At 40.1% G+C, this 12,548-nt stretch overlaps 1 protein-coding gene across 3 annotated transcripts in view; it reads right to left on the reverse strand.

Annotated features, from left to right (window-relative positions):
* Positions 1 to 12,548, reverse strand: part of LOC115633443 (autophagy-related protein 2 homolog B) — a 617,768-nt gene that overhangs the window by 452,666 nt on the left and 152,554 nt on the right. For all 3 annotated transcript variants that reach the window (XM_030530896.1, XM_030530897.1, XM_030530898.1), the window contains one exon: positions 8,568 to 8,845. In XM_030530896.1, coding sequence (XP_030386756.1) covers positions 8,568 to 8,845 — 278 coding nt within the window. The remainder of the gene's footprint in view (positions 1 to 8,567; positions 8,846 to 12,548) is intronic.

The raw sequence follows: 12,548 nt of genomic DNA on the forward strand, positions 1-12,548 counted from the left end.
ACCACATATTATATACATACATAAGTCATACCTTGCACAATTTAACACATTATACACCCTCATAAACATAATTATTAACAAAACCTCGAGGCAAAACAAACAACAATAATTAAAAAAGGGCTGTTAAGCTGATTTTTAACATAAAAAACAAATATTTTGAAGTTATTTTGGTTCTATTGTGTTGGTTTTTTGGTAAAGATTTGTTGCATCAGCTGCATACATAGAAACATAGCTTTTGTTGTTGCTTGCGCCGCTAGCGTAGCAAAAGAATTTTGTCGCTCTCTCCTTTGTGCGCGCCCTTTTTCGGCTACACTTGTCGCTGGGCCAACGAACTTCCCCCCGCTACCCGTTTGGATTAGCGTTGCCTACAAGCGTGCTTGTACGTAATCTGTGTGCATTTCAGTTGGTTTCTTGCTGTTTTAGCGCGTTGTTATTTGCGAGGGCTGTTAGGAAAGTTCGGTTTTCATTTTCTTTGATTTGCAACTTGTTTAGAGTTTATTTTGGTTATACTCTACCATGTCGGAATCTGAAAAGCAACAAGTAGTAGCTATATTGCTATATAGCTGATATTGCTCGTATGAAAACGGCATTTCAGTTAAAGACAATTTCGTTTGAACAAACAGAACTCGAGTGTCGTCTCGAGCTGTTAGAAGGTTACATAAAGAAAGCTATGGCGCTTCAGGCAGATTTGGATAGTCTCAATCCAAGTAACGATAGTAGAGGGCCACTTGAGGACTTGTGCATTTCAACTAAGGCGTTGTATGTAAAGGCAACGAAACAGAAAGTTGAAAGTCAGACTTCTCATGACTGTTCTATGATGGCTAGTCAACGGTCACAGTTACCCAAAATGCGGCTGCCTACATTCAGTGGAAAGCATGCCGAATTGAAGAATTTTATGTGCCTATTTGCAAGTCTAGTTCGTGACGATCCTTCGTTGACCAACGTCGAGAAGTTTAACCATTTGGTGTCGTGCTTGTCATTTGCCATTTATGCGTCTTTAACTTCGTTGGGAAGTGAAAAGGACATCTCAAACGCAATGATCATACATATGGTTATGGCCAAAGTTGATCATGTCTTCTTGGGATGACTGCGCTAAGCAGTTAAATAGACGTTACCAATATTTAGCGGCTGAAGAGACAATTCGGGTTAAAAATAAACCGCGAGCCGAACCTGCAAGAAACAGTAAAGCTTCGTTTTCTTGCACAAAGGGTCCTTCAAAGCCTTCAAAACCGATCTCGAAGTGCACATAATGTAGTTCTGCGGAACACAATATTTATACTTGCCCTTCTTTCGGATCTATTCCCGTTATGCAACGATTTGAGTTCGCCAAGACTCAAAAAATGTGCCTCAATTGCTTGAATGTGGATCATGTAGTTTCCAGTTGCAAAGCTTCCAAGTGTCGGGTGTGTTCAAAACCACACCACTCGTTGTTGCACAGATACTCTGTAGCTGTGCCAAACTCACCCGTTCTACAAGCGGTCGCACCTCCAGAAGCATATTTAGGTCACGTTTTAAGTGCCGACCAAGTTATTATTGCCACATCATTGGTGAATATCAGAGATAGATTCGGCCAATACCATCCTGCACGTGTGTTGCTTGACGGCGGCTCACAGTTGAATCTCATGACTGAGAACCTTGCGCAGCGCTTGCGACTAAAGCGTGAAGACACGGCAGTGAGTATTGCAATGGCAGGTGGGACCACAACTGATACACACAAGGTGTGTGCTGCTATTCAATCTCGTTTGAATGCACACAACTTTGCCACTGATTTTTGGGTTCTTAAATCCATATCCACTTGTCAACCTTGTAACTTTTTGCCCACAACGAGCTGGAAAATACCCGAAAATCTCGAGCTGGCTGACCCAGAGTTTTACAAACCAGCCAAGGTTGACATTCTTCTCGGCGCTGAATTCTTTTACGGCTTGTTGTGTGTTGGGCAAATCGAGCTCAATTCTGGTCTTCCATTGTTGCAGAAGACCTTGCTGGGATGGGTTGTTGCTGGTAGGTACACAGGACAAATACCTCGTCAACAACTTAGTGCTAATGTTGCCGCTCAAGTTAGTGATTGTTCTCTCGACACATTAGTTCAACGCTTTTGGGAACTCGATCGGAGCCCAAATGAGTCCAAGGCTGTGCGCCAGACAGCTGAACAAAAGGCAAAGTGTAGCTCACTTCACCAAATCAGTACAGCGCCTGTCTACAGGACGTTTTCAAGTCGAACTTCCGTTCAAATCCGATCCCACTGTACTAGGGCTTTCCTTTCAAACTGCTGAAAGACGATTTCTGCAACTTGAGCGCAAACTCGCAAGAGACAAAACTCTCCATGACATGTACCATGACTTCATGAGAGAGTATCGTGATCTTGGGCATATGTCTGCTCTTGAATCTCCTCCTCCAGGACAGCACTACTATATTCCTCATCAGTGTGTCCTGAGGCCTGAAAGCACCACAACCAAATTGCGTGTGGTGTTTGACGCTTCTAGTAAAACGTCAACGGCCCTATCATTAAATGACACTTTAATGATTGGGCCGACTATTCAGAGGGAGCTTTATTCAACACTTGTAAATTTTCGGTTGAATAAATACGCAATTACTGCCGACATCTCCAAGATGTAAACGTGTCTGAAAAAGACAAAAATTACCAGCTCATTCTCTGGCGAGAAAGCGCCTCTCATGAGCTGCAGTCCTTTAAGTTGAACACTGTCACATACGGGACTGCATCAGCGCCATTTTTAGCTGTGCGCTCGTTGTTTGAATTGGCAAATATTTATGCTCGATCTCACCCTGTAGCTTCAAATGTCATTAAAAATTGTTTTTATGTTGACGACATGTTGGCAGGAGCAGATTCTTTAGATGAGCTTAAAGAAATCTGTACTCAAGTACGAGAGGTACTAGATTCCGGAGGGTTCCCTTTGGCAAAGTGGGCATCAAATTGTCAGGCCTTGTTCGGGGATGATGGCAACATCATCGAAAAGGCAATTAAGTTTGACGACTCCACCTCAGTGAAAACGCTTGGAATGCGCTGGGCCCCTCAAGATGATGTATTTCGGTACCATCTAGATGTGGATAGCTTTATTTCGTTAAAGCCAACAAAACGAAACATCTTGTCGGTAGCGTCTCGTCTGTTTGACCCACTTGGGCTGTTGTGCCCCATCGTCACAAAATCGAAAATTCTGTTGCAAGAGTTGTGGCGGTTAAAACTAGAGTGGGATGAAACTATTCCAACGAGTATGCATACTTCGTGGAATAAGTTCATTGAGACTCTGCGTGATCTACACAAAATTCATATTCCGCGATACGTTTGCTTAAACGTTTATGAGACAGTGCAAATTCATGGTTTCGCAGACGCCTCAAGTCAAGCATACGGTTGTTGCATATACATTAGGACTTGCAACAATGATAGCGTAGGCGTTTCGTTGCTTACAGCCAAATCCAGAGTGGCACCACTCAACGTAAAGACGATTCCTCGACTCGAGTTGTGTGCGGCACTCTTACTAGCGAAACTCTGGCAGCATGTTTGCGCCACGCTGAGTAAGTTTGTTATAGAAAGTGTAAAGTTCTGGTCAGATTCTCAGATAGTGTTGTATTGGTTGGAGAGAGACTCATCCACGTTATCCACATTCGTGGCAAATAGAGTGGCTGAGATCCAAGAGGCTTCTGAGAATATTGTTTGGCGTCATGTGCCTACAGACTGCAACCCTGCTGACCTAGTTTCTCGTGGAACTGATATAGACGAAATTGTATCGTCACTGTGGTTTAAGGGCCCTTATTTTCTAAAGCTCGGTGAAAATGATTGGCCCAATCTTCACCATGTTGAATTATCGTCAGACATTAAGGCATCTGAAGATAAAAAGAATGCGACTGTACTTACAGTCATTCGATCAGACGTAGAGTCAAATTGCATACTAGACCTTATGTTGAGACGTTCATCCTTTCCTAAACTACTTCGAATATTGGCATATGTTTTATGATTTTGCTACAGGAAAAGCAGCAGTGATTCTTCAGTTGTGTCAGCTTTAGAACGAAGATTATCGTTTTTTAAGCTGATTGAAGTGCTGCAAGCTGATATATACAGCCGTGAGATCAAGTCTCTACAAAAGTCGGCGCCACTCCCCCCCAAGTTTGCAATCTCTTAATCCCTTTATACACGAGTTCGAAGACAATGGGATTAAGTTTCGTTTGGTTCGAGTAGGTGGACGTTTGTTGCATGGTCCAATTCCTTATGACGCAAAATTTCCACTATTACTGCCTAAAGATGCACCAATAGTAGCATTGTATATTCGGCATTTGCACCTGAAGCACTATCATGCAGGTGCAAAGGTATTAATTGGGCTTCATAGGCAACAGATCTGGGTGGTGAATGCTCGTAGTGCTTGCTCAGCAGTTGTACGTAATTGTGTACACTGCTTCCGATACAAGCCCAAGTTGTTAGGGCAAATAATGAGAAATTTGCCAGGTGATCGCCTTCGAGAAGGTCGACCGTTTAGGGTTTGTGGGGTCGATTTTTGCGGTTCTTTCCATGTAAGCTACCGCATACGAGGAAGACCGCCCGTTAAAAATTACGTCGCCGTGTTTGTTTTGCCTCGAAGGCCGTTCACCTCGAGCTGGTAACAGACCTAGCGACTGACGCTTTTCTTAATGTTTTCAAAAGGTTCATCGGGAGACGCGGCCTGCCGGAGACAGTTTACAGCGACAACGCGACCAACTTTGTAGGAGCGAGCGGCGTGCTGAAGGAGCTGACGTCGGCGTTCGAGAGGAGCAAAGCCGCCTTGATGGACTTAGCGGCAGAGCGAGGGATCGATTGGCGGTTCATTCCTCCCAGGGCTCCCCACTTCGGAGGACTGTGGGAGGCAGCGGTGAAGGCGGCGAAGGCTCATCTAGTCAGGGGCGCAGGCAACGCGAACCTGACCAGAGACGACCTGGAAACGCACCTGGTGGACGTGGAGGCGATTCTCAACTCCAGGCCTATGGTGGCAAGCGCCAGCGATCCCAACGATGGAGAGGTGCTCACTCCGGGCCACCTGCTCATCGGACAGCCGCTTCTTACTCTGCCGCACGAAGGCGTGCAAGAAGGGTCTTTGAGCAGAGCCGGGTCCGGATTTTTGAAGCGGTGGCGGCAGCTGTCGGAGCTCAAACTGCAGTTTTGGCGCAGGTGGTCCAAGGACTACCTGCTCAGCCTGCAGCAACGGACGCAGTGGGCCAAAGGCGAGGCCAACCTGGACGACGGAGCAGTGGTGCTCGTCCACGACGACAACGCCCCCCCCCCCCCCACAGAAGTGGGGTGGTGCGGGTGGCCGACGTACTAACCAGGACCGGCACTATTAGGCGACAAGTCCACAAGTTGGCGGTGCTCCCAATGGACTTGAAAGACCGCTAGTCTTTCAACGGGGCCGGAATGTTGGAGCACCATGTATAGTTTTTAAGTATCTCTGTTGCGCTCTCTATCGCGCCCCTTACTGTGCTCTCTTTGTGCATTCCTTTTCTTCTGCCGGCCCGCTGACTTGTAGCGGCAGCAGGCAAATCACTTGCAAAATCTTGCAATATCGGCACTGTGAACCTCGCTGGTACAATTATCCAAGCCATTACAGCTGTACTAATAATCGAAAGAATACCGCGTCTCATTAAATTACAATATTGTTTGTTGCAATCGCTAAAAAGCTAGCGATTTTTCAGTTACCTTAAACTTAATACTAACAACACACTTAGTTTAGTAGACAAAATAGATTAAGTAAATAACTGGTAATACAAACCTAAAAATATATATAATAATTATAAAGATTAATAAAAATTTTGAATGTTAAAAATAAAACTAATATTAAGAAAATAACCTAATAATAATAAGCTCAATATAATTAAATTTGTAATGACTAGCGTAATAATTTAAAAGTAATCCAATACTTGTAACGCTAGGATAAGGGTTATAAATAAATAAATAAATATAAACACGCCGAGACACGATTCTGATGTAAATTTATGCTGTTGAAACTGTACATGAACATGTATTTAATTTAATTAAATATTTTAATTAATAAATTTTTTAAATTATTAAAAACATTTTTTTTTCATTTTTTCCTTTTTGGTGGGAGGTACAGGGTATTTAAGAGTTGAGCTTGCTCGACTTTAGCATTCTTTCTTCTTTTAAGTTACATTTTGGTCGTGTGGTTTTTGATTTTATCGCATCTTAATCTTCGTGTCTTTTTGTGAGTCATCACTACCACGCACGAAATCGGCATATGAAACACTGACTCGTGTCAACGCAGTGCAGCGATGTGTCAGGAACAGATACTGATATTTATTTTGTTAGTTGCTCCATATGCGAAGTGAAAACCCTAACTCTATATTTTGAGATCTTTGGAATCGTTGAATGCCAAGTTGTAAAATTTGAAATCGATCGGACGAAATTTATAACATAAACTTTTCATTTGACAAAAAGTGTAAATATTATAACCCTAAAAATCCAAGAAAACTTTCAAAAAACTAAGTATGCAGAGGCACTCCACGCTCCTACTTTGGGTATTAAAAAATCACTTAATACCAAACACTATGCACTCAATGTCTTCCTAGATATAGAAGGCGCTTTCAACAACGTGTCCCCAAGCTCTATCACTAATTCGGTCAACACACTTCTACGTTCCCTGGAGGGAATTGGAGGATGCAGAGCTGTAGCCTACGCAGATGACGTTACCATCTCCTTTTCGTGTAAATTCCCTGTGTGAGCACATGAACGATGCATTAAGCACATAGTCAACTTAGGCGACGTCAAGTGGTCTAAGTGTAAGCCCCAGCAAAACAAAGCTGGTGATATTCACAAGGAAATATAAAATTCCACTTCTTCGTCCCCCACTATTAAATAAGGTAGCGCCATCCTTCAGCAGCTCAGCCAAATATCTAGGTTTAATACCATCACTGACCAAAAACTCATCTCGGGAAAACGGGAAGTGGACCAGTCCACGCGGTATCACAATGGGCCAACTTTCAAGGTCTAAGTGAGGCAGGGTTCTGCACCCTGGCTGCCGCATCTACCTACTAACCCCCATGTTTCAAGCCCAAAGAAAAGTGGTGGTAACCCAAGTAGGCAGTGTTTTTTGAATTCCTTCATAGATTACACAAACTTTGCTTCAAGCCAGTCAAATAAAAATTACAGATTTTTCACACAATCTTTGGAGCCCATTTTCACCCCTTTGGCGTTCGAATTTCGAAAAAACACTTTTCAATGCTCACCTACACCATAAAACTTATGTTAAATTTTTTAGGTTCCTATCTCTTACCGTTTGGGCTGTACGTTGATCGCCAATTAGTCCGTCCGTCAGGACGTCGTTGATACGGACGGCCAGGCAGACAAGCATGTCTATATCGACTCATTTTGTCATCCTGATCAATAATATATTTACTTTCGCAATTACAGGGTGTACTTCCGATCTAAGTTTTGCAAAAATCAGCATTTGAAATTTAATTCAGAAATTACAAAAATGTACTTACATTTTGTTTCCCTGGTCCGTATTGTATATTCAAATGGCAGTTTATTCACATTTTCGCTAACTGACTTGCCCAATCGGCGACACACAATTTTTGCCCAGTTTGTTAAACTAATACACAGTTATGTGGTACTTATTTGAAACAAGAATTGCGTCAAATATATATTTTTAACTTTCGTTTGACTCACAACTTTAGACCTAACTCAACAAATTGTGATGTTCGAAAAATGTAATGATCTATTTGGGCCGAAGGGGCATCTCTATTGTGCGGTTGTTTTGGATGCTGTGTGTGGATGCCGGTGTTTCAAGTATACATTTAGGAATTTGCTAATTTAATAATATTTACGTGGGATATGCAAAATATTTTTGATGCAGATTGTTCAGAAAAACTATAAGGCTTATATTCCAATGATTATTTTTATTTGGAATAATGTCTTTGTTAGTGTTTTTAATCAAAACTTCTAGCAAAGCAAACAAGATTTGAAACATCCCAAAAGCGTTTTTTGTGCCACAGAGAATTAGTTGTGAGGTGAAACTTGGGCGGAAGAGACTTCTGTGAACATAGCCTTTTACCCTTTGGGTACAGATGCATACTTATTTACATAGGTGGAGACAGATGTGTATGTGCTGTACAGAATAACGTCAAAACAGCAACAACAAAAACAAGAAAGGAATACTAAAGTAGGCTCAACTCTTAAATACCCTATACCTACCACCAAAAAGTTATTAATTTTAAAAAATTATATTAATTAAATTATTTAATTAAATTAAATACAAATTATTCAATACATATATACAAAAGTGGAGACATGTTTACATTTACATAGAATCGTGTCTTTGCGTGTTTATATGCGTGTATGTATGCAGCACAAAGTTGAACCAAAGCAGGAACAACAACAGCTGCTGGAAGAGCTACAGGCAGCGCATGGGCAGCGATAATTTATGGCTATAGCTTCCCGGACTTAGGAGAATCTTTTGAGGGTCTCTCAGGACTCCTTCTGTGTGTTACAAACATATGCACAAAGCTAGTATACCCTTTTACCCATTGGGTAACAAATGAATATAGCTATAATAATAAAATTAAAAACTCACCTTAAGTGTAGTTTTAAGAAAGGTGATTGAATATACACTTCTATGGTGCTTTTAGAATTATCCAATTTTAAGTACTTCGAGTTATATTCCTTTAAAAACGGAGATGGTGCAAAATGTGCACTTAATCTGTCGTAAATAGATATGTCTAAATCAACAAGACAGTCATCTAAGATACATTCAACTTTGCTATAATTGCGGTTGCAATTTTGTTCACCACTGAAAAGTGAGGAAAAAGTCACCATGACTTCTGGATGTTTATGATAGCCGTCTACACAATTCTGAAAATAATAAATACATCTCGATTTATTACAGTATAAATATTATATTATACAAATTATATTAATAAATACTCATGCAAGCATTCAGACAAAAACTAGTCAAGTGATCCGTCTTTTAAATATTCTGTTCCTATGCGTACAATATTTGTAGAAATTTACAAAGGAAATTTGAACAAATATGTAAATTAACGATCGATCCCACTTCTGATGTCGGAGATGTGTTACATAGTTCACGCAGTTGGTGCGGTGTTCCTATTTTTTCATTTCGTACATAAATTCGCAATTGTAACGTTGCCCATATTAAACTGACTTGCATAACATTGCTCTCGGCGCACGTTACCTTACTGCCATAACTTTTTCTGTTCGTTCTTTCTTATTTCTTTTCGAATAATTGGATCCCTCGATAAATGGAGACACTTGCAATGCATCAAAAAGGAATTTGGAGAAAATGGAAAGAGGACTGACACCAGATAGTCCTCTCTTCGACAACATTCAAAATAGCGTCGTGGGTTCGAACCCCACTCATGGCGATAGCATGGCCTAAAAATTTCTCCTCTCGAAAAAACTCTCCTAAATACATGCCCTCAACGTCGTAGTCATTTATCCATTATACCCCCCCAAGACGCCTCTCCTAGGCGGCGACAGGTGGCAGCCCCACCACTGCACATTGGGCCAGGCGATTTTTTGGCATAAATTCGCAACATGAGACTTAAAATTTGGTACTGATACTTGTAATGACATGTATAATAACTGTGTTAAATTTTGGACCGACAGACCACGCCCACTCCTACCGCCCATATAACCCACAGATTTTGTCACTTGTTTATTTTAATATATACTTAACCAACTGTCAAATCGCATCGTTCGTTGTTCGCTTGTGTCGGTACGGCAAATCCTAGTTTTCCGTCTAATAGACAAATTTTTACATTAACATTGCACTTCGGCAATTGTTTAATAAATTTAATTGCATATCGGCAATTAACATTTACATAAGTTTGTTTTTCGTCGCTTAATACTGATATTGTACTATTTGAATCGCAACCAAACATTTATAAATAAATAGCATTGTTAATTCGAACAATTTCGCACTGTTAAATATTATTTTTTTATTTATTTATTTATTTATTTAATTGACAAATAACTGTCAATGTTAAACATAAAGAAAAGAAATAACAAACTAGATATACATTCAAATATTGATAAAAAAAAAAAACATACAAAATAAAAATTTAAATTAAATAGAATTACAAACGATTTAAAGAGATTCAGACCGGATCAGGAAATTAAGTAAGCAAGATTTAATCGATCTAAACGAACTCTCATAGCCAAAGAGATGACTCAAATTATTGTAGTTGCTACACAGAACCCGAAACGGACTGTGCAAAGCATAGTTGCTTGTACAGCGATTTAGGCTTATGGGAACAAAAAATCTTGAAGGTCTTTGTGGTACCGTAAAGTTAATTTGGCTAACAAGCACCGAAGACTCGAAGTCGCCGGTAATTAATTTATGTATAAAAACAACACCTAATAAAATCCGGCGGTTAGCAAGTGATGGAAGACCTAACAAAAGAAATTGCTTTTGAACAGATTCAATGCGATTTTTATGTATTTCATTTTGCGGGCACAAGACGTTACAACAATATTCTAAGGTAGGCCGCACCAAAGCCGTATACAAAATTAGTGTTGTGTAGGGGTTTTCAAATTCCTTTGCCCAACGTTTAATAAAGCCTAGAGTTCCCTTTGCTTTATTAACACTGGTGGAGATGTAATCATTAAAACAAAGTTTAGCATCAAACAGTACACCTAGGTCGTTAACAGTAAAGTTTCGTTCTACGGCAGAGTTATTTAAATAATATGAAATGAAATGACGCTTGCATCGGTGGAACGTCATTAGCTTACATTAATAAAATTTAAGTTCAACAGATTCCGCGAACACCACAATTGGAAGGCATTAAGATCAAGCTGCAAATTATCATGAAACTGAACATCGTTATATGAGAGGCAGAGTTTTACGTCGTCGGCATACATTAGTACACGAGAGTAAGTTAGGGATGATGGCAGATCATTTATAAAAAGAGTAAACAGTAGAGGACCTAAATGACTACCCTGTGGGACCCCCGAAGTTACTTTAATAGCTTTTGACAGTACGCCGTTACAAATTACACGTGTTCTGCCAAACAAATAACTATATATCCATACGATAAGATTTTTGGGAAATCCCAAAAGACCCAACTTATGGATCAATAGCTCATGATTGACAGAATCAAAAGCTTTGCTGAAGTCAGTGTATACAACATCCGTCTGGCTCTTAGCTAAAAACCGATTCAAACCGAACGATGAGAATTCAAGGAGATTTGTTGCGGTAGAGCGGCGTTTCATAAATCCATGTTGAAAAGAGGAAATTATGGACCTGCAATGGTGCAGTAACTGAGAGGTCATCATTTTCTCAAGAAGTTTGGGGATAGCAGAGAGTTTAGAAATCCCTCTGTAATTTTCAATGTCAGATTTCGGTCCTTTTTTATGGAGAGGGAAGATGTAAGAACTTTTCCACATATCGGGGAATCGGCATCTGTCAAGTGATAAGGAGAATAGTCTATAAAGTAGTTTGCTAAGGGCATCAGCACAGAATTTCAGGACGCAGCTAGGTATACCATCTGGACCGGGTGCAAAACTTTGCTTAAGATTTTGAAGCGCGGACAAGATGGAAGGTTCATCGGCAACAGGCATGAATATGTAGTTAGCTTCATGAATATTGCCGTAAAAGTTAATGTTGGAAGAGGAAAAACAATTTGTTGTGTATGTATCTTGGAAAAAAGTTGAAAAAAGGTCAGCGATACCAGCATCTGTGTTAGCAGTAAGTCCTTTAAAAAACAACATTGAAGGAAACCCATTTGCATTTCTTTTTGAGTTAACAAAACTATAAAATTGCTTTGGGTCTTGAGAAAAGTTAAGTCTGCATCGTGTCAAGTACTCGGCATAACATTGATTGTTTAATATTAGAAACTGAGAACGGGCAACACTAAAAAAAAATCAGGGTTGGTCCCAGATTTTGAAAAACGATTATATAACCTGGACTTAACATTCTTTAATTTGGAAAGCTCTTTAGTGAACCAAGGCACACGACGCGATGGCCGTAGAGTACAAATAGGAATACAAGCATCAAGTCAGAGTTAAGAGCTCCATAAAATATATTAATGGCTAAGTCCATATCGTTACACACATATAAATGAGACCAATCAAGCTGCGCTAAAATACAATTCAGTTTAATAAAATTACCTTTTTTAAAGCAACATACCCGCGTATTTTGGCTTTGAGGCAAGGTTGTGCACATTTCAGTATCAATCACTAGCTCTAATGTTGGATGGTGAAGATCTTCGGGCAGGGACAAAGGCAGTGTTCTATTTATAACCATATTTGACACATCATTTAAGAAAACAAGGTCTAGAATTTTCATTGACGAGTTTAACACAGAATTAACTTGAAAAAGAGGTATATCAAGCATACCATCTAAAAATTGACAGGCAGAAGAAGGAGCTAGGAAATTTGTATTTTCTAATACTGACCACGAAACATCAGGTATGTTAAAATCATTAAAAACGACCAAATAGTCTCTATCTTTAAGCATACTGGATATGCGTTGTATTGCAGAACAGTGAAGAAGGTAAGTTTCATTATTGGATGCAGGTGGGATATAAGAACAAGT

This window comes from Scaptodrosophila lebanonensis, unplaced genomic scaffold, assembly GCF_003285725.1.
Source record: "Scaptodrosophila lebanonensis strain 11010-0011.00,11010-0021.00 unplaced genomic scaffold, SlebRS2 tig00001419-arrow-arrow-pilon, whole genome shotgun sequence".
NCBI classification, from domain to species: Eukaryota; Metazoa; Arthropoda; class Insecta; order Diptera; family Drosophilidae; genus Scaptodrosophila; species Scaptodrosophila lebanonensis.